At 40.2% G+C, this 27,610-nt stretch overlaps 1 protein-coding gene across 5 annotated transcripts in view; it reads left to right on the top strand.

Moving 5' to 3' along the window:
- The window catches only part of stim2b (stromal interaction molecule 2b), a 43,528-nt gene extending 16,754 nt beyond the window's left edge, over positions 1-26,774 (top strand). Inside the window, exons 1-12 of one of the 5 annotated variants that reach the window (XM_042400713.1) lie at positions 634-1,172; positions 1,774-1,904; positions 12,923-13,034; positions 14,224-14,335; positions 18,223-18,338; positions 18,436-18,613; positions 18,738-18,915; positions 20,373-20,534; positions 22,109-22,209; positions 23,043-23,281; positions 23,387-23,630; positions 24,326-26,774. In XM_042400713.1, the coding sequence (XP_042256647.1) occupies positions 12,938-13,034; positions 14,224-14,335; positions 18,223-18,338; positions 18,436-18,613; positions 18,738-18,915; positions 20,373-20,534; positions 22,109-22,209; positions 23,043-23,281; positions 23,387-23,630; positions 24,326-24,956 (2,058 nt within the window). In that variant the 5' untranslated portion in view covers positions 634-1,172; positions 1,774-1,904; positions 12,923-12,937 and the 3' untranslated portion in view covers positions 24,957-26,774. Of the gene's footprint in view, positions 1-633; positions 1,173-1,773; positions 1,905-12,922; positions 13,035-14,223; positions 14,336-18,222; positions 18,339-18,435; positions 18,614-18,737; positions 18,916-20,372; positions 20,535-22,108; positions 22,210-23,042; positions 23,282-23,386; positions 23,631-24,325 lie in introns of those variants that run through there. The other 4 variants (XM_042400712.1, XM_042400710.1, XM_042400711.1 and 1 more) reach the window with 4 other exon arrangements.
- The last annotated feature ends 836 nt before the right edge of the window (positions 26,775-27,610 follow it).

The raw sequence follows: 27,610 nt of genomic DNA, 5'->3' as shown, positions 1-27,610 counted from the left end.
AACAGGTTGTTTTTTTTTCATTTGCACAAGTGAAAAAGTACTTTGCAATTGTATATTGTGCACCAAGAATAAGAATTGTAGTTTTCTATTGGATTTTTCATCATCCTGGTAGCTTCTCTGACAGTGAAACACCACTCACTGCCAGGAGCAACTGAACGCCTGATACATGTGTGGGTGTGTGTTGCTGTCTAGCTGTTGTTTGGGTGTCTCCCTCAGCTGCCGTGTGGCTTTGTGTTTGGTCTGAAACTGTTGCCACACGGGGAGCATCATTATTTGTTAGGCCTTGGCATGGATCGGACAGTTGGACAGTTACCAATATATTTCATTCTCTCCTTGTGTATGTAGTTTATTGAGTGATGTGTAAGATGAAACCGCTTAAAATGTGTGTATCTGTTTGTATATGAGCCGCCGTTTCTCTGGGTGTTCATATCTGTGTGTGTGCGTGTGTGTGTGTGTGTGAGTTATGTGGCTCCGCTGAGACAGTTTGGCACCTGGCCAGCTCAAACTGTCCATTGCTTGGAAGGCTGGAAGTAATGGGCTCGTTTCCCCCGGTGGGACGGGAGGGGGACCGAATAAAAACAAGGGGGGGGGGGGGGGGGGGGGGGGGGGGGTGCCTGGGGACGCTACAGGAATGACAACAGCACACGATCGAGTCCAGCAGGAGTGGACTGTGTGCTGAAGAGGCTCGACATTTGAGCCAATTGTGACAAAAGCCACAACTGGAGTCACTTTAATCAGAAGCACCAAAGTTTTACTTTAAATTGAATTAAATATTTGAATATTGAGTTAACCTCGAATGACTGAGGGGTTTAGGAATGTGACCTAAAATGTATATCTTGGTATATTTTGATTTTGGATAATTATATTACATGTACAAACAAGATTTCTGCTTAATTCAATAGATCATATTTTAATTAGGGCAAATTTCAAGTATATATATTTGACAAAAGTGATCTTGTTTTACTTGTTTAATAGGAAAACTGCAGTGTAGGAGGCCTGCTAGGACCAGTTTTTCAAAAGTACAGAGTAATCTTACAACTTCTCCTTATTCCATGTCACACAAGGAAGTGAATGTGCATTTTAATAAATATCTAGAGGGTGGTTGCTGTCTTCACCCTGAAGACGGGTGGAGCCAGGTCAACCCAAACTGCCAGCCAGGAGTGCATACGCAGGTGTGTGTCTTCTCCACTGTCCCCTTAGGGCTTAAAGGACACCGACATGTTAATATTTGTTGCCTGAATGAACACCAAAGATGTCCTCAGCAAGTTTTCTCACTCCAAAAGGAAAGAAAGAGATTTTCTTGCGTCATAAAATATATTTATACCATAAAACTTTGTAGGCTAACTTTGTAAACACAACCTCACTTTTACTACAATAGATCATTATGTCATTAGTCATTATGTTTTGCTTTGTGTGACTGTTTTATTTGGGATGTAATCTTCGTTGTCATGGCATGTGTCATCTCGGTGTGCAGTTTTCAATGAATTACACAGCAGCAATTCCTTAGAAGTCAGGGTATCTTGATTTAACATCTGTGTCCTCCAGCAAAAGCTTGTTTTAAATGACTTAAACTGTTTGTTTAACACTTACCGTACTCTAAATCCAAGTGTATATCCTGCTCTTGTTGAAAGTGTCATGAGAACAAGGACTTATGCTAATTACTGATCTGTTTGACACATAGTAGCTGGACACGCAACCGTTGTGTCCTCAGGCTGTTGTTTAACCTCGGCCTGATCCTGCATCTCTAACCTGCGTCGTTTGTCCCCCCTGCAGACCCGTGTCTCATAGTGATACCACCATGCATAGGTGAGGCCGACCGCTTCAGCCTGGAAGCCCTGCGCCACATCCACAAGCAGCTGGATGACGACAACGACGGGGGAATAGAGGTCAACGAGAGCGTGGAGGTGAGCTTTGTAAATAAATGTACATTTATGATTTTAGGTGTCAAGCCAACACTCGGATTCAAGTGTTGCCAGAGGACACATTTAAACCACACCTAAGGTCAAACCTGTGACCTTAAGGTTAAACTGTCTTATCAGAAAAACAGAAAAAAATCATATTTATTGAAATTGAGCCTTTTTCTCTGAAAATTTGGAATCATTTCATCACTTTTTGTCACTAAAAATCCCTCAAATGGAACAATCTGAGAAGGATTATCATTTAATTAACTTTAATTAACTCATGTCCATGTCGGAACCCACAAATATTATGTTACTCAATCAGAAGTTGTTTCTTTCGGGCATTTTCACTGTGTGTGCACGTATTGCACCCATTTTATTCATTTCATTTTCATTGAATGTAATTGTATTTCATACTATCTAATGTGTCTAATGCACCAGGAAGACAAGTAAGACTGGGAAATCCTAAAATTATGACATATGCACAATGTTAAACCTGTTTTTCCTGGAATGCAATTGTTTGTCGTCTTGTGACTATTTGACCACTACCACGGGCTTTCCCTGAGTTACCGTCTCAGCAAACATCCAGCCACCTGTGAAAGTGGATCACCACTTACGAGTAAATATTTAGTTTACAATGCTAACAGAGAATAACAGCCTGTGGCAGTGTATCAGGCTTGCTAGCTGCCCTGAAAGTCAAATCATTTTCATATTTAGCAGTTAGTCATCGGCGGAGGCAGCCAAATTGGTGTCAGCATTCCTAACGCAGGGACACATCATCAAAAACACACACACACACAGATCCTTAGTAGCATTTTCTTGTACTTGAATTTGAAGCAAAAGCTTTAGATATCTGTAGTTTTATTTTATCACTTCTCAATGTGTCAGAATTAAGACAAATACGACTGTATGACTTTATTTGAGATCTTGTGCCCTTTAGTTCAACTAAAAATATTTACAGACGCATAAAGTTGCTGTAAAATCTTTGCTAGTGATCAAATAACTTTAGATGAAGTGGTGTGTGGGTGTGTGTGGATGTGTGTGGGTGGGTGGGGGGGTATCGAGAGTGAGAAAGGGCAGATTTCTGTGAGCGACTAGAAGGGTAGGGCTGACATCTGAGAGCACTCTGACCTGCCATGCCCTGTGCGTCTCTTGGTAATCAACGACCTCTTACGTTCAAAAGAAACCACTCAGGACCGTGGTCAAGACCCCTGAGGGCTGCTGGTGGTAGAACTGGCCCCCAGCCCACATTAAGGCGCATATATCCGTGATGCCTGTACGCTCTGTATCCGAGCCCCCTGCCCCGTTTTCACCCTTTGTCTTTATAAGGGCAATGAGTCATGGCTGTTTCTTTCCAGCAGAAAGCCCGAGTTGTTTTTGGCCGCCACTCATTACTGAGGACTCCCAAGCTTCTCCTCTGGTTCTCCGGTGGCTGGCGGAGCAGGGTTTCATAACATGATGGATGTCCCTTTCACCAAATTAGTGGCTGTCTATCAGTTGGTTTTACGGATGTTGTCGTGTGAGCGGGAGCACAGGACCGAAACAAGTGGATTTTCACTGTCAGGTTAACTGTGACATAAAGTGAATAGACCTGTCTGTTCTTCGCTGCAAAGATCACATTTCACTCTCACATTCTTGTAGCTATTTTCAAAACGTAACACTAAATTTAACAGTTCATTTCTTCAGATTGGCAACCGAAAAAAGGCTCAAATTCAGGATCTTTATGCAAAGTTTGAATCAAATTTCTCCAGTGATGTCACATAAAGGCTTTAGGGCTTAAAACAATGTCAACACTGAACTTTAAAAATGTCAAAATTAATGAAAATAACCAGTAACAACATTAACAATTGTATAGCATAGTGCTAGCTTTTACAGTCAGTGGTTTCTCCTGAATTATCTGAACCCAAAAGTCATTACCTTTTAAGGCACAATTAAATACAGTAAAGTTAAATGTTAAAATGCATCATGTGAGCTGTTAAAGTGATACCTAAAATGAGATCATCAGGTAAAGATATTGGAAATACAGGAACAAAAGCAGCCAGATGATCTGTGCTCTTCAATGTTCAATGTTTTTTTTTTTTTTACTGCATTTCATACTGTAAAAATGGCCATGAAAGGGGGTCAACTCCTGGCTCTTCCTCTTCACATGTCAAAACATCCTTGAGCATAAATTGCCTCATGTTACTCTTGCTGGAAAAGTTGTGATTTTGGGGTGTATAAATGAAATTGACCTGACATGGACACTATTTACTGTCAGTATCAGTAAAGTGTCAGTCTCTTCCTGGCAGTGATAAGCAAAGTGTCTGGGGGGGAGTTAAAGGTACGTCAATCTGCATCTGTCCTGAGGTTGACAAGGTCCTCCTCATCACCCACGCACCCCTTTCCCCCCCTTGCAGAAACCTTGCACCCATGCAAATAAGGATTCCCTTCTTCTCTCCCCCCATCTACATACCAAAATTTGAGAGGATGACTAAAACGATGGTCATATTTTAATCTTATACATTAGCCGAGGGCAGGATATCCAGTTTTTCATGACACACATTTCAGGCACTCTTTCGCTGGTAGTAAAGACGACATGAGGACTTGTCACACAAGCAGTGAAGATATACGGTTGTGGTGACAAAAGTAGCAGCGGTCAACATTCACCTGCATGTTAAGTGGCTTCAGTAAAATGTAAGAAGCCTATCCCTTATTTAAACACATGATACTGTGAGTACTTGTGAGCACATAAATCTTGGTTTGTGCTTTCTCTGTTGCTAGATTCGAGGCAGCAGCGGATCCACTATCTGTGTATCAGTGTGGTTGAAACCCCCTGTACGTTTGTGACGTCGTAGCAAAAGTGTGAAGTCGCATCTAGTGGTGTACGACACTTGCAAGCATCCTCAGCTTGGTAATTTTTAAGTAATTCATGAACAGAGTTTGGCACGTTGTGCTTTCACGACTCCCTTGGTCAAAATCTCAACAGCCAGATCTGACAACTGTACAACTGACTTTGTTGTAGTGATGCTTATTTTTACATCAGGAGTTTGCTTTTGCATTAAAATTGCTCAATCAAACTGAAAATTGTGTCTCTCAGGCATAAATCTAATAGGAAATGGCCTCATCAGTTATCTGTTAGTCACCTGGCAGCCTTGTAATGTAAAATTTGCTTTACTCTTAACATTTCTCTTTAACTTAACACCAATCAGTGTTGCTAAGTTACAGGGAAATGAACCCTCACGAACATATTAAAACCAACACGTGTTTCACAGTTTATATCACCACACAAAGATAAAAAGCACACACACACGCACACACACACGCACACACACACACAGATAATTTACAGGTTGCTGAGTCACTGACATGACAGATGCAGCCGCCTACAATTGCCGGCTGGTCCATGATAGGGCGCATACAGATCTGTGCTTATCTGAATAGAATGAATGGATATATCCGGTTGGCAGCCGACTGGGGGCAGCAACTCTGAGTGGCTGGTACTGTGAGTTGCTGCTGCTTTGGTCACCACAGGAAAGGGATCCGTGGGTGCAGAGATTGCTGACAACACTGAAAGCATCCCATTTGATCACATTTATATGTACGCATGGCGAGGATGAATTAAATATGCGTGTATTCTCACATTTTAATCCGCTTTTGGATATATTTCCAAACTAGATTCCCTCCGCTTTTGGAAATGAACAAGTTTTACATCCTATTGGTTGTTTTCAACCATAATCTCATTGATTTCTTCACCTCAGGTCTATTTGTATACTTGGGCCCTGCAGCATGTGCCATTCGACACGCTCACACACCAAAAAAAAAGAAGCCTCCATTAGCATGTGTGCTTAAACATGTTAACACTTACCGCGAAGTGGTGAGACGGGGTAAGCAAACAAGGAAGTGGTGAGGCCAAGAAGTATCAGTCGCTGACATGTCACGTCACAGTCAGTCAGCGCGTTGAACAAAAGTTGTTCAAAAGTTGATATTTGGTGCTTGAGTGTTGTGGTAAAACACAAGTAGCTCTCCAGTGAAGCAGACATAGATTTTTATCAGAATCTGTTGGCATGATATTGGCAGTTTTTGTTGCACAATGTTATTTTTACCCGCATTACCATGCTCTGCCATGGTTATATGACATTTGAAATTGAGTGAAATGAAGTTTATTTTTAATATGTGTCCAGAAAACTGCCAAAAAAAAATCCCAGAAAGTGATCGATTTTGCTACCCCTGAAGCTATATTTGCTTGTTCTGGTCTTAGATCTTAGAACTGTCAGATATTTCTCCCCCTCCCTGCCTCATCAGCTTAAATAAATACAAACTAGAAATGTAGACCTCTTGACAAGTGTGTATTTATAGTCTCAAAATGAAATCACTTTTTTACAGTCCTCCGAAAGCTTGTGTAATTTGACTATGGTAGAAGAATTTTATTAGGTATCGAATCCAGCTGTAATCCCGTTAAACATAATCCTGCGAGTCAGGGCGTCCTCTGGGGTTTTTGAGTGACATCTTGGGGGTCTGATGGTGAGAACAGTCGCTGGGGGACGGCAGGTGCACGTCCTCTCTCTTAGGGGTGCTTGGCTGCCCGTCTGCCAAGGAGACAGTCCGCTGGATCATGTTGCATCACTTTGAAATTGCAAGAACCCAACCCACGTCACAGCAAGGGGGGTGACGGTGCTGCTGCTCTGTGTGTGTGTGTGTGTGTGTCTTGGTGGAAAAATTAGGCTTGCGTGTGAGTTCTACATCTGTGCAAGCAATACTGTATATATGCTGTAGTTTTGTTTAGGCTGGTATGAAGAGAGGAAATTCGAGGAGGCTCATGAAGCGTCTTGGCTGCATCTATAGAAAGGAGGAATTCTGGGAAGGTTCTTGAAGGTGTTTGTTGACTTGTCTGGGAATGTTCTAGAGGGAGCGTTCAAGAGAGAGTTTTTATTCATGACCTACTGCTTGGAGCCAGAGCATGAGGACTTTGTGTAGTGGGGTCAGTTCGCCCAAACCTAGTTATATCTAACAATGCAAATAGGTTAAAGAAATATTAATATTTTGGGGAAATATGCTTAGTAAGTATCTTGCAGAGAGTTAAGTGTGGAGCTAGCAAGGAGGCGGTTGGCTTAGTTTATCATAAAGACGGGAAGTAGGGGGGAAACGGCTAGCCCCGCTCCCTCCAAAGTTCAACAATCCACCTGCCAGCTCCTCTCAAGCTCACTAATCAATCAGCAGCCGGATGCAGTGTATTCTTGGAGTCTTGTCATCACGGTGAGGTTGCCAGAAGTCACTACGCCTGGTTGCCAAGTAATAGTTGAAACACATAACTAACAATAACCTTAAAACCACACATTGTTGTTTTTGTATTTTGTTTTTTTGTACACGCTGGACAAACAAGATACAGCAAGTTAGTTGGTGAGCTTTAGAGGATAACTTGCTCCATACTTCATTCCAGCCATGAGAGTGGTATCAATCTTCTCATCTAACTTTGACAAGAAAGTGAATAAAAGAACTATTCCTTTAACAAAAACCTCAGCTCACAAATGGTTTACACTGTGGTAGCTATCTCTTCAATATCTCCAGGTTTGTTAGGCCACTGTGATTTTATCCATTTATCCATTGTATCAGGGTTTTGGTAGAAATCTATAAAGTGGATATCTCAAAACTGGGACAAATAAAACCCAAACTATATGCATGGATAGATACCACCAAAAGTTAGTGAGAAAATGTATTTTTAGTAATTTGGGTAAAATCAAATATTGTAGACTTATGCTGCTTTGAAGATAACTTAGTTCAACTAAGAATTTGTGAAAAATGAATTCTCTTCTGCTCTATTAAAACTAGACGCCCTCTTTGATCTTGGTAACAGACCACACAGAGCCAATTTTGAATACATGAAAAAAGAAAAAGCACGGGGAAGATTTTATCATGCAAGTGATGCTTTCACAATTGAGATTGCCCAGCTGTCATGTGTGATAAATCGGTTGCGCTCCAAGTAGCTCATGTGTTTCATAAATCATGACCAAGCATACCACACTTTTTGTCCTGAATTTATAATATATTAATAACAATTAATCAAACTAATTATCCTCTTTCTGCAGTTTCTTATCACCGAGTTTGATTCACGTTGATATGAATGTGTTTTGAGCGGACGCTGAGGTAGAAAAAAAAAAAAAAACCCACTTAAGGTGATGATGATAGATAAGCGAAGAATAATAATTTTCATTAAATGAGATGATGTGGACAGATTGGGTAGATACCGGAGAAGAATAGAGTCACAGTAGACTGTTGGAGAGAGCAGAGGCTCATGGGAAGTGTCTCAAACTCAGCCCACCCTTTATCTGGAATCTGACATGAACAAATATGTCTTTGTTTGCTACTGTGTGTGTATGTGTGGGTGTTTGCCCCTGCCTGTGTCTGACCATGTGTCATACCCTTTCTGTGCTAGGCCTCTGCGGGTGTACGTATAGAATAAGTGTTAGTATTATTGTCTTTTCAGGGCTGAGCGTTGGTCCTATGTCAGCATCTTGTATTCTTCAACCCTTTGTCACCCAGTGGGGGACGTGTTTACTATCATATCAAAGTGTCAACACAATCTAAGACCACTTTATTCCTTCTCTAGCAGGAGAGGCCCATTTTAGCCATTTCTGAATGTGCCCTTTTATTGTTTGCGGTTCTCCTTTGACATTTCAGAAGGCTACACACCGTGGCTGTAATTAACACCGCTATTATCCTATCTAAACTGTTAACCACAGAAACCACAAGGCTCCCACACAAAGACCTATCTTTATATATGCGGCTCACCACTTAGTTTATATGACTCCATAAAGCTTTACAAAGCCGCCTTTGACCATATGCAAAGCTGCTCTATCAGGCTGCTTGCAAGGAGATGTTTCATGACGCAGCACTTCAACCAACTACAGCCATTTTTAGCACTCTAATGAAGCAGCTTTTTGTATGGGGTATGGTAATACTCCCTTATAAGTCCCTAAAGGTGTTACATCTGACAGTGTGAATACAAATGAAGCAAAAAATCTAAACAAAAATTCCAAAAATAACCTTTTAAACATTCGTCTTTTCAAAAATAAGTCCTAATGCTCGTCTTCATTCATCAGGACTTTTCTATTTTTGTTCATGTGCTCTGGCAAGTGTCCTTGACGTTTGCATCCTTGCCAGCAGGATTTCATTTCTCATAAAGTACAGTGAGCATTAAAGGCTTTGCAAGACATTTATTTGGAATAGTATTGCACACATTGTGGTCTCTCCGGTGACTCAGCAGACAGTTGGTTCCTTCACTCTGTTCCTGGCTTTACATCAGCGAGAAAACTCATTTGCATTTGTATTGTGTAAGAAGGTGAAGAAGAAAAACAACCCTGTGCAAAGACTTTAGGCCTCTCGGAGTATTTTGTCCACTACTGGTGTGCTAAAAGGTCTTTTCACACCAAAACAAAGACCTCAGGAATAACTTTGACTTGAGTGAATACAGGCTAGAACAGCAACTATAAAGTTAATGTAGGACTGCTTTATGCTCATTATAAATCTGTAGTTACTACCCTGCCACTTACTCTACTGTTCACTTATAGTCCTATAGCCATAAATTTGACTGTTCTTTAATGAAGTATAGTGTTTATAGTGTTGCACGAACCTTTCATGAGACCAAATAATAGAGTTGGAGTTTGGTGGGAAAGCTGATTTGATTTCAGATCCAGCTCCAAAATCAAGGTCGTTACCAATCTGTCTCAACTTTTATCTTCTCTCTTTCTTTTCTACTAGCAAAGAGATGGTTATTTACCTAAACTGCCCATGCTGGCCTAATTTCATAAATTGTATCTGTTTGGCAAAACTTGAATTTTAGTTATTTAAAACTGTTAATACTTATAATAGTTCAGAGATGTTTTGTTACTGCGTGGAGGCGTTCGCTATCGTCTTCCATCGAACTACCTGCAGTAAGTAAGATTTGATGGGAGATTTGAAAGGTGTCAGATTTGGTAAGCAAATATCAGATTTGATAAACTGCTATCAAAACCCAGTCATGCTGAATAAATACAAGTCAGTAGTATCTGCCAGGGTCTTTAGTAAAAGGCCACACCCCTTGTATTTTCTCATGACCTGTTATGAATGATAACATGCAAGTTGAATGTGTGTTTAATCCTGCGTCACACAGCAGGTCAGTGGGTGAAAGTGGTATTAAAGTGTTAGGCTGCTGATAAAAAGAACTTTGCATCACCAGTTGGCACACCTTTACTTCCCACAGGTGTTTGATACGGGCTGGAGATTCAGATTCGTCCAAATAAAAGAAGAGAACTCTTAATGTGGGTGTTGTCCACTTGAGTACATGCATTTTCACCCTCTTACAATGTCCGTCACTATTGTTACTTACTCCAGTAATCTCTTCATTGTAAAAGAAATGGATACACAATTTTTCCGTTCACTTTGACAACTTAAGTACCATCCCATCCTATCGCTTGAATTTGTGATTTGGATATATGCACGAGTGGGCGCATGTGCCAGAAGTGAATCTCACAGAGGACATTTTCAATTCCTTGATCACAGTGGGAGATTTTTTGTTTCCAGTGACAGGAAAAATACTGGAAACATGTGCAGCAGGCAGCCTCTCAACACCAGACTGACATTATGTATTCAATGTCAAACCTGCAGCACTCACGCGCACACAGTGGAGATGTGTTTGGTAGATTTTGAAGACGATGGCCACATGGTCTGCATGTATGTCGTGTCTACTTCATGATGATTAAAGCGCTTTTAAGGCTGACTCAGAAGAATGTTAGCGCAGTCAAGCATCGATGATTACTTCTGTCTTAGTGCGGGCACATGACATTTTTCAAGCACTGTTAGAATCTGGGAATGCTGTCTTTATCAGATGATGTGTCAGATGTGAAACCCATTGATCTGTACCTTGATTCACAATGGAGTGAAATGCCAGAACACCTTCTGCTGCAATTTCAGTGTAAGGTGACAGAAAAATACTGAAATCTGTCAATTCTTTTGCAGCAGGTTCATACTTTCTTCTGTAGAGACAAAAGGAGGTTTCTGAGTCTGGTTTAGCTACCTCTTAGCTGCTGCTGACATGTACAGACAGTATGTGCTAGTACTTCAAACAGCACATTCAGCCCCCAACTAATCACACAAAGGTTGAAAATGCAGGGACTTTTAATTCCTCTGTGAATTTAAACTTTGGCTTAGACATGTTTACTTTCAGTTCTACCAGCTAAGCTTCTCTTTGTGTGTCCCTCAGCAACAACTAATAGCATTTAGCTGCACACCTGCATGCTTCATGTAATGTTTACCTTATATACGCAATATATTGATATTAGACTTTTGCATGCAACTCCAGCATATCTTATCTATGGGTAGTCCATTAAATAAACAAAGTAGCTTGATATATGTTTGCTTCACTTTATACACTGTTAGACTGTCGACATTCTTATGAATTTTATTGGACCAATAATTTAGGCTTTCAGAGGAGAACATGTCCAGATAAACGGAATTGAATTTAGCTTTGGATGAGTAGTTTGATACCGCTCTCACGCCTGTACGTTCAGTATGGCTAGTGGGTGGTTAACCTAGCAAAGCATAAAGTGGGAACCCTAGCTAGCCTGGCTCTGTTTGAAGTTCGAAAATACACCTGCCAGCACCTCTAAACCTCATTAGTTAACACGTTGTATCTTGTTTGTTTAATCCGTACACAAACAGATATGTAATAAAGACAAGTTATAGTTTTATGGGGGAGTTACATCTGTTTTCCAGTGTTTATGGTTTATTCTAAGTTAAGCTAACATCTCCCTGGCTCCAGTTCCCTACTTAGTGCACAGAAAGTAGTATCAATGTTCTTATCTTACTCTTGGCAAGAAATTGAATAAGAAAATGTTCCTAACTATAACTTTACCCTTTTACCATCCAATGTTACACCTGCAGGATGCTGGAACATTCACGGACTGCTAATATGGTTATGGTTTGGTTAAATTTAGGCCAAAATGGGGGCCAAATGGCAGGCGAGTGGTAGAGTTTAACCTTTTAACACAAATTACAAATTCATTATAGTAACTTTAATAAAGCCCAACACTTATCCATCCAATTTCTGTACAATGTTTGTTTAATGTTTAATTGCAGTTTAGCTAGCTAACTTCAAGAGGTAGCTGTAGCAGTCTCATCTACTGAATCAGATTTTTTTGGGAGTTGGGAGTCTGGTCATATCAGGTCTTACTGACATACAATAGTACAGTGAAAGCACTACTAACCTAAATGTAACATTGGTGGACTAATGCCAATAGTTCACCCCAAATCTACACCTTAAGTGTATACTCTACTAGTTCAAAATGACTATAATTTTGCATTGCAAAACCCCCGCTGGATGTTAACTAAATACAGAGAATATAGCCAAGGCAATCACTCATCATAGTTACAGTGCATGTTTTCAGAATAGCATAATTAACTGCAGGATTATTAAAAGCTAATTAGTTATCAAAGCAGGTTGGATGTATGAATTAGGCATGAGTTAAAGGTTTAGTTTTATGCCAAGGCCACACACACACACATAAACATAATGTTCCAAGATGAATGCTTTGAGGTGTTTGGTAGTCAGCCATGGTCCTTGTTAATGCTGCTGGTGTTCAGGCAATTCTTTGGTGTTTTTTTTTTTTTTGCTATGGCTTTCTCTGCAGTGGCATTTAGTTCTAAGCTACCAAAGGAGGACAGCCGGAAACTTAAAAAACGCACACATGCACACACAGGTGGAAGTGATGCCTCTGCCATGGGTCTCTTTCTCTTTTCAAAGTCCCTAAAAGGAAGAAAGGAGCAAGAAAAGAAAGTGTGTGTGTATGCGAGTGTGTGTGTGTGTGATCCGAAGCCAGACTTTTAGGCAAAGCCAGCTCTCTACAGCTCTCAAAACCACACATGGAAACACACAGACAAGAACAATCTTCCCTACAGTTCTCAGCGAAAGCAGAAAGCTCACTGTAAAATGTTGTAAACTAACAAAACTATATTTATTTTGACATCTCTGAAAGTCCTGGAAAAGTTTACTCTGCTCTCCCTTATTTTTCTAGTTTATAATAGAAGACATGAAGCAGCAGCAAACCAACAAGCACAGCAACCTGCACCGCGAAGACCAGCACATCACTGTGGAGGAGCTGTGGAGGAGCTGGAAGACCTGTGAAGGTAAAGAAAGGTCCAACCAAGGTCACTAACACAAACACTTCTACATTTACTCTCCTGTGTAACATGAGTGTAATGAAGTAGAAGAGGAGGGAGGGAGGCAGAAGAAAATACTATATAAATACGCCAAATCACGTGACACAGGTGTTATTTCTGGTAATCAGTAATCAGCAGGTGAGATACCCTTCTGACAGGCTGATGGTGTCACCTTAAAACTCAACAATACTTCTGTGAGCTCAACACTCCCAGCACTGATGGAGAGAGTGAATTATGTACAGTACATGCAAAATACTCTTTAAAATTTAAGCGCTATTTTATTCACCATCTGTAATGACACATCTGCGATTTGTCTTTAAAGACAACCTCCAATCTGTGATTCTCAGTCTGTACATGTGCAAGTGTTTGTTTATCACTCCGGAAATATCTGTGATGCTAAGAGGTTTTGGAGCAAGGTTTCTTAACACGCACTCATGCTTCCTTAGCATCTGAAATAAACACACACACTGCAGAAACTAATCATAGCATTCAGTTACTAACTGTGACAAGGCGGTGGCAGGATTCTTCTGTTACCTGCACTGCCTTTGCCACCTAGAAACCACAACAACCATGTGTGTTATATTTTGAAAAAAATATTAAAGGAAATATACGATATTTTTCTTTACCCCACACTTTACCCCAATTATATCATTTATAAGCAGTATATAAACAGCGGTTTATAACACACTATAATGTGTTTTTTTTTAGCAGATAAAAGTGTTATCCATGAACTGTATTTGTAAACCGTTATAAATCCTGTGGGCGTCCATAACTGGATGCAGGATGAATGGCAAAATGGTGAAGGTGAAGTTAAAATTGTTGACAAATACTGTACATTAATAAGCACTTAAAATGTCTGTTAAGAACTACATTATAGTGTGTTATAAACCATTTATTAAAAATTTATATATTGCATATAGATGATAAAAAGGGGAACTTAACGTGAAGTTTCACAGGTTGCTGGGTCACACTCTTTGCTAGTTTTAGTATATTCCTGGCTGTGCAAAATGTATGTTTCTTTCTCAACTTTATTGAAAACAGTCCAGTGCCAGGGAATTCAATTATGACAAAAAAAAACCTTCCTCTATGAGTTTCTGTTGATAAAATTGTTGGCTGAATGCTCAAAACTGCCCTCTTTTCTCTCCCCCTCTATCAGTCCACAACTGGACCACCGAGGACACGGTGCAGTGGCTGAAGGAGTCGGTGGAGCTGCCTCAGTATGAGAGGAACTTCCGGGACTTCCGGGTCACAGGGAACACATTACCACGGTTAGTGCAACTCACCTCGAAACAACCTCTTACTCTCTTTATCGCTCACAAACTCTCATTAACCTGTGCAGTGCATCCCTGCTCCACTTTCAGTGCCGCTGTTAATAAGGCAAAAAATATTATTCTGCACTTTCTTGGCAAATGTTACAAGTGCTTAATGTCATTTCTTTGCCTCTAATTAGGTTGTTTTGTTGTTGAGGAGCAGTGAAATGTGTTTATGAACAGAAGCCTTATTATGATTTTTCTTACAATACCCAAAGGCAGCTTTAGTTTTCATTACTCTGTTCAATGCTGCCCACTGCTGGTCATAAAAGGTAACACAAGGGGGAAAAAAGACATGCAAGTAGTTTTCTCTCCTCAGTGTATTTGTGACTGTATTGTTCTTTTAGAAAAGTTTCCTCATCTGTTGTTCACATTGTGTCTGGTTTTGTAACCTCCGCTATAACCTCCATTTTTCAAGACCACATCAATTTACTTTACACGATGTTAAACGCATCCATCAATACAATCTGTAAATAGTTCCATCTTTAAATAGCACGCAAATTATATCCAGAAATCCTACCGATAGCACTGTGAAGACAAAAACGTTAACAAAGAAATATGAGCGCCGACAATTACAGAAGAAACTCAGACAGTGGCGGGACACTTGTGGAATGTGACTCACTGCAAACTGCATGAGTAGATGGGAAGGGTGGGTGAGAAGGGGGGAGTTATTGAGGGGTTTCGTGTTACGACACAGGGCCGCTGGGCGCTGACTCATGAAGTGATGTCACAGCGAAGGGGTACAGTTTCCACAGACTGCCATGTTGTCTGAGCCATTTAAGATGGTGCTGGTATGCGGACGCTTCTCGTGGGAAGAAGAAGAAGAAAAACGAGGAGACGGTGGTGTCATGGAGGTCGAACTAGGCAGAGAGCACATGAGAATGATCTGGTGTTTCAGTGAACTCCATACACTGTAGTCGTAGTATGCTGCTGCGCATCCCACTCATAGCCACACAATCATGTCTGTACTTCTTATTATTTGAGTGATATACAGCTTTAAGACCCGTACTGATATTTTTTAGATAAAGGTAGTTGAGATTGAATTAATCCATCCATTTTTGAGTCACTTTTTATTATCATTTCACCATTTTTGTGCTTATATTATAATTACTTTTTTTTCTCAGAATTAGTTTTTGTCAGTTTTTTGACTCATCTGGAGACATGAGACACTAAAGAGGATATCTACAATGATTTTGCAGCCCTTTTTTAGGCACTAAACTGTGAAATTGTGTTCATTCTTATTTATTAAAGAACCTACACAAGCTGAAACAGTGAATAAAATGGAGAGAGAGAAATGGTGAGATGACTTATAGTAGGACATACAGTACGTCACATAATGTAAATACTAGTGACAGTTATATGAGGTACATGAGCTCTCCATTCAGCACCACAACACTAAAAGACATGCATTACTGCCTGTTACTATTCGTTCAATTAACCTTTTTGTTTCCCTCCATGACTTTCTTCTTAAATTCTCATGACTTTTATTGGCTCACAGCAGGACCAGTCTAGTGTGTTCTGATTGAAGTAGCCAGTAAAAAGCACACTGTTTATATTATTTTTTTGTTTACAGCAGTAATGTAGTCAAAGAAGTTGAGAACAGGCTATTAACTAATGTTAATAACTAATATTTTCTCACATAAAGCCTTCCTACTGTTGGATGAATAGAAAAGTGTCTTCCAAGTTCAGCAGTGAAAACACTCTTTTGCGCTCCTGTGCTTTTCAGACATGTACAACACGTGTCAAAACAGCCCGGCATCAGGTTCTATTTAGCCACAGTTCATCTGGACTTCTTTATATCTTTAGTCAGCAAATTGAATAGTTGAAAAATTGTGGAAACATAAAATCTTGCGATCCTGTTGTTGAAGTTGGCTTAGGAAATATTCCTTAAAAGCTCCAAAAGTCTAATATATTAGTCCTACCATAACTTGAAGGGCACGCCTTAATGTGTTATTCATTCTGTAACCCTTAAGATCACACGTAATGTGTATTATTTTAAGGGCTTATTGTTATTTTAAATGATAAGGAGTAACAGACATTGGGCCTTGTTTTCCAGCAGGAGCAAGGCCAGCGCTGGTCCAAACGCAGAATTTCCTGAGGCGCAAGTCTACTTTTTGTGCGCCTGTGTCTGTTTGGTGATTTCCAGGCACCAAAAGAGCACACTTGACACTGACATGGGAGGAGAGGCACGGCTGAGGCTGTGTTTATGCTGATTAGGCGGTGCAGTGTAATTTTGGTGCTCATTTTGGCAGACGCAGGGCAATTTTCATGGCCTCGGTTGGCAGAGGCGCACAAACGTCTCCGAAATCACCAAACAACTTTCATTTCAGTTTGCTACACATTTTTTTTAATTTCCTGCCGATTGACATGATAATCAAAACACAATTTTGTTTTTAAGGAAAATTCTGACCAATAATATCATCCACATGAGCGTAATCCGGTGACCCAGAGTTCAGAAATACATTCTGTCGGATTCTGTTTCCCAGAACAACCAGTAGAATGTCTGATCTCTTTCCATGTTTATTAAACAGCTGTAGTCCTCACACAGCAGGAGGAATGATACGTGTGTTTCATCTGCAGTCTCTAATTTGAGAGAGGGGCTGTGCATCAGTTTACACAGGGATTGCACAGCAGAGGAAGCTTCATTAATTATTTAAATCTTCCAATGTGGCAATAGGATCAGTCAGGATCTGCAGTAATTAATGTTCTGCATTTTCTAAACATCAGACTGGAAAGCTGTTACTCACATATTCCAAGTTTGACTATAAAATAATTTGAAGTAACACAGCTGTCCTCAGGATGTGTCCTGAGCTCCAACAAATCTGTCTGGACATTTTTATTAAATAAAAGATCAAACTGAGTTTAGAGAATCAAATATTTTTTCTATCATGTCACAAGGATTATTACAGTGAGTTTTCAGTCTTGCACATGGACATGTATCCAATCAGTGTGTAAAATAGCCTTTGACAACCGGAGGTCCTGTGTGCACTCTTCCTAAACAGAGTAGGCACACATCAACATCCTGTATGCCATGAACAAATAAAACATGTTTGTGAAAACATTTTAAAACAGGTTTAAACACAATCCTGCTTACTTCACAGACAGCCAGCACTTCATTCATCCCTCAAATATTTAAGCGAAACAGTGGTAGAACTTGTGTGCTTTTCAAACACTAACCAGCAAATCTCCAAACCTGATTTTGGATCTGTCTATTTAAGGATATTGTATATACTTAAAAGCATAAATGATGATTTTCAGAGGAAGAGAACCACAGAGTTTAAGTGTATTAATTATCCTATATAAACTGGCAGCAGCACCGGTATGCCAGCACACATGAGAACACATCAGCTTTATTTTCATTCTGTTCATTGTCAGCATATTTGGATCGATGTATATTAATATTTGGGATGTCCTCAATTTGTGTTTTGGAACATCAGCTGCTTCACAGAGGTGAACTCATTTCTCACTCAGCCTCTCTCCCCCGTTTCACCTGTTGCTGCATTTAAAGAGAATGAGAGGAACTTGGTCATTACTGAAACCTGCCCCGACTCCACCTGCACATAATGCATTCCTCCCACTAATAACATATTCACTCTCTCCTCCACATTATGCCTGGCTGAGCTCAGAGTGCACTAGTGCTGATGGTTGGGAAAATTGCAAAAATATGTTGGTCACACCCACACATGCCATACGCCAGGAATTAAGACTTGGATCTGCGCCCTATTCTGGGAAGAGAGGGCCCGCTGACTTAACTGTACAGACATAGACAAATATAATAATTGAATTCTGACTACATGCACTAAATATCCTCTCACTGCAGATTTTTCTTTCTCTCTATGTTTCAGAATAGCGGCAAATGAGCCGTTGTTTATGTCGATGCAGCTAAAGATATTAGACCAACGACATAAACAAAAACTAAACCTAAAGGCACTAGATGCAGTGCTTTTTGGCCCCCCTCTCCGTAAGTATGCACGGTATTTTGAACACCATCAGTATTTATTAAAGGGAAATGTATAGTATTTGCAAAAACCACCAGTGCTCTTGCCTCTCTACTGCAGGTCCACAGCATAACTGGATGAAAGACTTCATCCTAATGATTTCCATAGTGATTGGTGTCGGGGGCTGCTGGTTTGCCTATGTGCAGAACAAGTCCAGCAAGGTGCACATCTCTCAGATGATGAAGGATCTGGAGAGCCTGCAACATGCTGAACAGAGCCTCTTCGACATGCAGAGCCGGTAAGAGAACAAAAGTGGTTCTAATTTAATGTACACCAATACAGAGAGATAGAGGATGGAACGGATCTTAAAACATGAACCATGTCAAATGTTATGTTCTAAACTCTTCCCTCTTGTCTCGCAGGCTGGATAAGGCACAGGAGGAGAACCGGACGGTGGCTGTGGAGAAGCAGAACCTCGAGCAGAAGATGAGGGACGAGATCACCGGAGCCAAAAAAGAGGCTCACAGGCTTCGAGAGCTGCGAGAGGGCGCCGAATGTGAGCTCAGCCGACTCAAATATGCTGAGGAGGAGCTAGTACAGGTATGGCTTCCCAGACTACATGTTTCCCCGAAATGCTACATGCATGAGGTAAACTCATGAATGTATTTTAAGAGCTGGACACCGGACTCAAAGATGGCACTTGTTCAGTCGAATGGGAATTGCTCGCCCAGTGCATGAGCCAAAAAAGTTTCTAGCTTCCGGGTTTACTTCTGGGTCTACGGCCCACTGATTATGTGTAGTAGTATTTCTCCTGCTGGCCCTGCACTTGAGTTCCCACTCGGCCCATAGACTTTACGTTGAGATGACGTCATAGATTTTAAAATATATTAGATAAGAGGGTCCAACAGTGGACCTCAGATTTCTGAACCCCAGGTCTGCGAGGTCTGCCACAAAAGTATATAAGCAAATAGGCTACTACTTTACATTAAATTTAACACCTTTTCACTCATAATGGAGAGCTAATAGTATCTTCTGTGTAATAAAATATGCTATAAGTGAAATAAAAATCTAAGAGAGCCACAGAAAGAGTGAAATGTTCAGGTATCACTGGGAAGATATAAATGTATCTTCAGTCTTTAAGATGTTTGTAGCTAACTAGCTAACTTCTACATGCTAACTAGCATTTTAACATTAGCAAGGTGTGGAAAAAAACAAAATATGATCCAACTTTATGCTGATGTTAAACATTAAGATAACAGATGCTGCTAAATATTAGCTTGTTGAATTTGTAACTAACTAGCTAACTACTGAATGCTACCTACCTGACCTCTGACCTTTTAGTTTGTAGAAGCTAGAAAGTGAATAAATATATTATTGCAAGAAATTTAGTGTATTTACAACTTAAAAGACATTATATGCATGATGCAGTTTAAATATTAAAATTTAAATAATCCATTCATCAGATGGCTAAATAATGTCTTACTGTTCAATCAATGAAAACCGGAATTTGTTTACTTTTGGCTTCTTCATGATCTGCCTACTTTCAGTTTCTATGCAGACATCAGGAATATTCTATTGGCTCATGTATGCAGGACAGTCACATTTATGATCATTACATGAATAAGCTTTTAAATATTCTATTCAAAGAGCCAATATATGGACCATTACTTATGCATGTAAATGTATTCATTTCTGCTGCTAAAACACCTCGAAATGAAAAGATTCATTTCATATTTTTCATGTTAAATTTTCATTTCTCCCACAAAATGCCTTCTTTGCATACGCACAAGATTGCCCCATTTCCATCCACATAAAAAAATACACCACCAATATATCTAACAGTTCCTCTTGGTAATGAGTTCTCCACTCGCAGACGAGCCAGAATTGGGCTCATTTTTACACAGCGAAGTCAGAATTTAAACAGTAAAATGCAGCTCATTTGAAATTCAAAAAGCACTCGCCCTCACTTACAGTATTTGATCAACAATCTCATGGGAAAAGTTGTTAAATATTTGACAGTGAATTTCACCTTGATGTATCCTGTACCTCCCGTGTAGGTGCGAAAGGCTCTGAAGCGAGCAGAGAAAGAGATGCAGTCAGAGCAGTCGGTGCCTGAAGCTCTCCAAAAGTGGCTCCAGCTCACGCATGAGGTGGAAGTTCAGTACTACAATATCAAGAAACAGAGCGCTGAGTTTCAGCTCTGCGTCGCCAAGGACGAGGTAACATCAGATGCTCTTACCTAAAGTGACTCGCAATGTTTTTTTGTTACCACTAAGCTAACCTGCAAACACCTGGTTTGTGATTTAAGACCTTTTTAGCATCAGTTTGCTTTACACACCACAAAGGTGATAAGAGGGTTTTTTAGTGTTCAGCAAATTACATGCGGTGGAGATTGTGCAATATTTGAATTGGAGAAATTTGAATTTATATCTCTCAAATGAATGCATTTGATTTGGTTAGATTCTATTTTAAACTGACAGAAGATGCTTGAAATTATTACATACTGTATATAACCATTTACAAACATTTATTTTAACAAATTAAAAATATATTTCAGGCATCCTCAGTTCAGTGTCCTGGGCGTTGAGTGGCAGGAGCCTTCCGAATTAAATGCCGTCAAAAATGTTTCCAATCAGGTGTCAGCAAACTTAGTGTTGGTAGAAATAATGGAAAAAATGGAAAATAAAAATTGAAAATGGTGGAAAATAACAGCTTTCCAGAGACTTAAAAATGCAGAAATATCTCAGGAAGCTGAATCTGAATTAAGTGTAAGTCTATTTTAAATTAAAGTAACAATCTCGAACATCTCTGTTTCGTTTTCTTTGGCGGCACCTGTGGCGATAAGCAGTAATTGCAGGTGTGTTATTGGACCTCACTCAACCTCAGTCCCAGAGATCAAACAGTGTCACGGTGTCACGCTAGCAGAGACTGGAAAAAAACATATGCCGCTTTGCAGGCGAACCGACCACTGGGTAATGGAAAACGCGCCACTAACTGCGCTACCTGTGATTTGAATGCATGGCTGGAAAGTCGCCACCAACACCCAATTCTTAATAGTCATAATACTGTAAATGCAAGTGCTTTCATCAGTGATTTATCGGCAATAAATAGTGATAGACATTTATTTAAATGAAAATCTTCGAGATTATTACATTAAATTGCAACCAATTGGAATCCATTTCAAAAAACATTTTAAAAGTCACATTTTTCAACAAGTTCAACATTGTAATATGAGCATGCCACAAACAACTATATGCAAGTCTAATAAAGTTTTATACTGGCACCAAGCTCCTTAATAAACCACAGTAAATCTACAGAATTGAATTATCCACCAATACAATTAATGGTCCCATTTTCCTAATTTGCTTTTCTTAACAATTTGGCCAAATTATGTTTTAAGTGCATTGCTCTTTTTTGTTTTGTTACTTGCATCTGACAGAAGTCCGTAATTCAGGCCGGAGAGGATATGTGCAAACATACAGTAGATTGATTAATGAGATGACATCAGTCTCCTTTCCATTTCAGTTCAGAGAGTCCCTTAAGACTTGCAATCAGTTTCCTTGAAGAGCCTCCAACAGACCTCAGAGTTTCATTAGTCATAGCAGAGAAATGATATTGTTCAAATAAATGTTGTTTCAGAGGCTTTTCCACCCTGATATTAATATTCTGTTTGATACAAGAAACAACAGTATCAAAACAAGCTCTCAAGAACCCTTAAAACCACAGAGGAGAATTCTGGATAGAGATAATGAGCCAAAAATTGATTTTGAAATGTTTTGTTTTTGCATTTCAGGCAGAGAAAATAAAAAAGAAGAGAGGTTCTGTTTTTGGAACTCTTCATGTAGCCCACAGTTCATCACTGGATGAGGTGGACCACAAGATACTAGAGGCCAAGTAAGAACACACACACACACACACAATTAATTTAATGCAGCAGACAGTCTTATTTTAAATGACGTATGTACAGTACATGTGTATGTACAGCCAAACAGTTGGCTACAGGAGGTTTCATCACTGTCCTTGACCAGCCTTATTGATTTGTAGTAATGTGAACCAATGACACTACTTATTGATACTGAATGTTACACAGAAGGTCCTTGTGTCATATTGAATACCAGGTCATGTTATGCTGGCATGTTATCAATATGATAGTATGGAAATCTGCTGTGCAGAAGCTGGAGCTGTTGTTTGCAGTATGTTTTGTTTTGCCCATATACATTTATATATATACACATGTAATATTCATCATCTTCTGAGAGGTTAAATGAGGGTTTTGGTGCCATTTCACACCAACAAAAGGTCAGCTCAGTTTGCATGTGTGAAACCCAAACAGTGATGATATCTGACTGTATAGTGTCAAAGTTCTGGCACAGACTTGACCACATTATTCTGTTTTGTTAAATTTTTTCAGTAACCACCTAAAATTTCTTAAACTTGAAACTTTATCTATCTTGTATCTAACCAAGTTGTCCTACTTTGATAAAGGATTCCTTGATCTTTAAGGAAAAGTCACAAAAAAGAGAGAACAAAGTCAAATCTTTTATATGAACACTTTAATAAGCAGAAGAATATAAAACCAGCAGGCTTCTGTGCAAATCCTGACTAATCAAAGCAAAGACGACTTTTTACTGAGTCTGACACAATTTGAAAAAGTACAATTAATGTACGGACTTTGTTGCAGGAGCACAGCCCTTCTCATTCGTCTGTTTTTTTTTGTTTTTTTTTAGGAAAGCCCTCTCAGAGGTAACAGCATGCCTGAGGGAGCGACTGCACCGCTGGCAACAGATTGAGAAGCTTTGCGGCTTCCCTGTTGTCAACAACTCGGGGCTGCCGAGCCTGACGGCCAGCCTCTACTCAGACCACAGCTGGGTGGTGATGCCGCGAGTCTCGGTGCCTCCCTACCCTATCGCAGGAGGAGTGGATGACTTGGACGAGGATACGCCTCCCATCATTCCACAGTTCACAAGTGAGGAAGCCAGCAGAGGATTTTGATACTTTCTACTTTGATGTGAAAATGAATGCAGAAATTGTAACAAGGTTTTTCTCTGGCGCTTTATCACCCTTTCCTCAGCAGCCACGTTGATCCGGCCCTCGCTGACACGCAGCAGCAGCTTGTGTCGTTCCCGACGGAGCCTGCTGAGCTCCCCGCAGTCCTCGCTGATGTCTCCAGACCCCGACCTGCTGTCCATGGCCAGCTCGTCCCTCTCCTATCGCCCCGAGGCAGACGACGAACATATCATGTTCAGCTCGGATAGGAGGGGGTATGTAGCGGTGGCCGGAACGCCGCGGAATGGTTTTACAGTTTGGACTCACAGGTGTTTTATCCAGACATTCTCACTAACGCTTTAAGCTTGGGGGTTAAATGGCAACGTTCGTTATCAGGTGATGTAGTGTGTGGAAGATGCATGAATTACCTCCACTGGAAGCTGCACATGATACACCGTCATTAACTAACATAATTAAGTAGCACTTTTTCCCCAATTTGCTTTACTAATGTGTCAGTAAAAACAAAAAGGAAAAAAAGTGGCCAAAAAATTCTGTGCATGGTCAGTAGCACTGTGTAGAATAAATTAACATTAAATTACATTATTTAGCACCAAGTTAGATATATCTGAGCTTTCAAAAAATTAGTTTCCCAGATTTAATAAAACTTTATGGTGAATGGTGACATAAACAGTATTTACAAGTTGGAAACTGATTATTACCGGTGGTGGGAAATCCCACATGACATGAATGCAACATTAGTATTATTGGAGGGCCTCAAAGGTAGCAAAAAGGTAATTCAGTCTGATATTTTAACTGTATAGTCAGGGTAAAATTATGAGATTAAAATGACCAGATTTAAAAAGTCACCATGAGACTCACTACATTTTGAAGCTTCAAAGTTATAGAAATTGAGACATTTTCATGGGCACAGATGAATTTTATTTATCTCTTTTTTTCTTATAATTTGATGTGATACTTACAGTTTGGCAGTTGTGACACGTGTGCGTCTGCTCTTCTCTCTCAGGGAACCGGCTCAGGAGGGCGGCTCCGACACAGACTCTCTCAGCTCCTCCATTGGCCGCAAGCAGCTGCACAACCCCTGCACGCCAGGCTCAGAGACGCCCTACCGCAAGATCTCCCGTGAGGAGCTGCTGCTGTTCAGCCAGACTCCCGAGCTCCCTGCCTCCACCGCCTCCACCACCCACACCAGCAGCAGCAGCAGCAGCAGTCTCAGGGAATCCACGCCTCCTCCCATGCCTCCCACTCCGGCCACCACTCCCTCCGGCCCACCCTCCACCTCGCCGTCCCCGGCCTTGGAGCACCACCCTTTTGCACACAGAGGCTCGCCCGACCTCACCCGCATCATACCGGAGTCCCAGAGCGCGACCTTCTCGCAAGGGAACGTCACCTCTGCGACGGGGAAGGGCATGTACAACGGTATCCTGGAGAAGTCCTACAGCTTCGGCCAGCTGCCCGCGAGCATGCTGCCCAATGTGGGGCGTTACCCGTCTCTTACCTCTCTGGACTCGGAAGGCCGGAGTTTGGGAAGGGAACACAAGCTCCAGAGCACCTCCTCCCAGGACTCCAGCGACAATGGAGAGAAAATCAAGCGCTCCTCCTCTAAAATTAAAAGCTTATTTAAGAAGAAAAAATAAAAACTTGCAAAGATAGTGAGAGACAAAAATAAAAATATTGAGAATTGTTTTAGCCCTAATACTATGTAAAAATGGACATCACTGTAAGCTAAAACATTTCATTTTCTCTTTTTTTTTCTTTTTTGGTGGTCAAAGATGGAATGTAGCTCAGTCTGGGTGCCTTCAAACGTTCCCCAGAGTGGTAGCATTATTTTTCAATAATGCCTTTTTATGTAGTTCACTCGGGCCTCACAGGGAAACCTGCAAAGGACAAGGAAGAGTCAATGAAAGGTCAAAGGTCGTGCCAGTTGTCGTACAGACAGCCATAACACATGACCTGTTTACTGTCTTCTTTTAATTTTGAACCAAAAAGTCACTAAGTGTCGGGGTCTAAAGGTGCAGTCCATAAATTTATTTTTAAGCACACAGTGTGACTCAGAAAATTCTCATGTGTAGTGAAAAAAAAAAAAGATCAGAGGATTTCTTAGAACATTTCTTGACAGTTTCCTTCTATGGTGTCCTAACCACTTTCCCCTCTCAAATTATGGATTGCATCTTGCGAAGTGTTCGGGTCACGAGCCGTCTGTGCTTGAAGTGAGCTCCAGTTTACGGAGGCTCCTGAACTCACGTACTTGATTAATTTCCTTTGGAAAAAAAAAAAAAAAAAAATCCTGCTAAGAGTTTGTTGCACTACTGCTTTCCTGGTATTTTGGGAAAGAGCCGCTGCTGGCGGAGTACATATTAAATAAAAATATAGAGATGAGAGGAATACATGGGCAGCAGCATTGGAGACTCAACACATGATGTCAGAGCCAAAATTATCTGATGTGTCTTTAATGCTGCTGCTTATGCATGTCTCAATATATATATATATATATATAAATATACATATATATACTTTGTTTTCACATTATTATGTTCTTATAGATGTTTTTAAATAGATTTATATTGGTGGGGGTTCCTATGAGCTGATCTTTACTGAAGAAAGTTCATTGCATATGCAGATTTAACCCGCACCAGTTCAATGACCAGTGTCATTTTCCCTGTAATCTAGCTGTCCCTTACTACTTGATTAACTGCATCCTGTAGCCATACCAACATACCATTTCCATTTTTTGTCTTAATTACCCCTATCCCCTTCCAAAACTTGGTGTCACTACCAGATTTTGCTCAAATTGTCTGTGCAAATAATTCTTTGCCAAATGCGTGGCATTGCCAGATTAATGGATACACACACGTGCCAGGAAGTTTAAGACGATTGCAGGAATGTAATTTTTTAAAAAGAGAATCTGTAATCGACAGACGACCACGCCGTCTGTACTGTGTCAGGCATTTTAAGGCAAACACTAAGGATTATTTGTTAACTATTTGATCCACGTCTGATCGATACACCAAGATCTGCCACCCGCCACACACTAAGCTCGAAGCTGACCCATGCAATACGGTCCTGTTCCTCACCTCTGGGCCTGCTCCGAGCGCACTGATGTCAAGAGCTCCTGCTTCACACTGTGATTTCTGCCTTCTTCCCTTCATCCTGGACTGGCTGTCACTGCTGCAATTTATGTCGACAGGGTCACGTGATTATGTGACGACCATGTCAGCAGCGACATGACGCCGTGTACGAGGTGTGTCTGGGTGACAGGACGACACAATGGACGCGAGGATCCAGTGGCCTCTGTTTTTAAAACAATATATATATATATATTTGAAAGGTCGTGGACAATACAGCACACAATGAAGGAAATAGAAGTCAGAACTGCAAGACGAGGAGAAAATGAATGTTTACGAGACATTAGGGTTTTTTTGAGAACATTTTGTGTGTGAATATTTGTATACTGTAGAAGAATTAATAAAAAAATTGAGGCATCAGTGATGTTTCAGAGTCATACTTATTGCAGTGTGTCATGCTTATTTTGGTTAAATTGTTTACTGTTTTCTATACATTTCAAAAAATCCCATAAGTTTATTTTCTGGAGGGAGTGGGCATTTATCAGGCCCAAGAAACAATGCTGTCAGGTTGCATTATGGGAATTGTAGGATACTGTGTTTTCTGATTTTGACCCTACTAGAAACTAAAAGTCACGATATCTCATCCTTTGTTGCTTCGATTTTAAAAATTATTTTGTAAATCTGTTTCTGCAAGTCTCTAACTATTATAGAAGTACAATAATAAATCTCTGGAATAACTTTAAAATAAAAAGGACATACTTCTCTCTGCCTGCAACTAAGGATTATTTTCTTTATTGATTAATCTATTAGTTTTTAAAGCTGGTAAGTCATTCAGTCAATAAACTGTCAGAAAATGGTGAAAAATTACCATCACTATCCCATGGTGATGTCTTCAATTTGCTTGTTTTGTCCAACCAACAATCTGAAAACCCAAAGATATTCAAATTGAAGAACAAGAAGAAACAGTGAAGCAAAGGAAAGAAGCAAATTCTCACATTTGAGAACCCAAAACCCACAAATTGTGAGCATTTACTTAAACGATTAACCACTCATCACAATTGTTGCGCAGTTAAGTTTTTGTTTATTGACTATTTGTTTCAAATTTCCACAAATATTGATCAGTTTTTTGAAATAAAGAAAGCCCCTAAATACTGCATAAAGATGATTCTAATGCCTGTATGTTGGAGGATCTATGGGTGTGATATATTTGCTGTGCAGCTCGTCTT

The sequence above is a fragment of the Thunnus maccoyii genome, chromosome 22 (assembly GCF_910596095.1).
Source record: "Thunnus maccoyii chromosome 22, fThuMac1.1, whole genome shotgun sequence".
NCBI classification, from domain to species: domain Eukaryota; kingdom Metazoa; phylum Chordata; class Actinopteri; order Scombriformes; family Scombridae; genus Thunnus; species Thunnus maccoyii.
The sequence above is the reverse complement of the archived record's forward strand: the minus strand, read 5'-3'. Positions and strand labels throughout refer to the sequence as shown.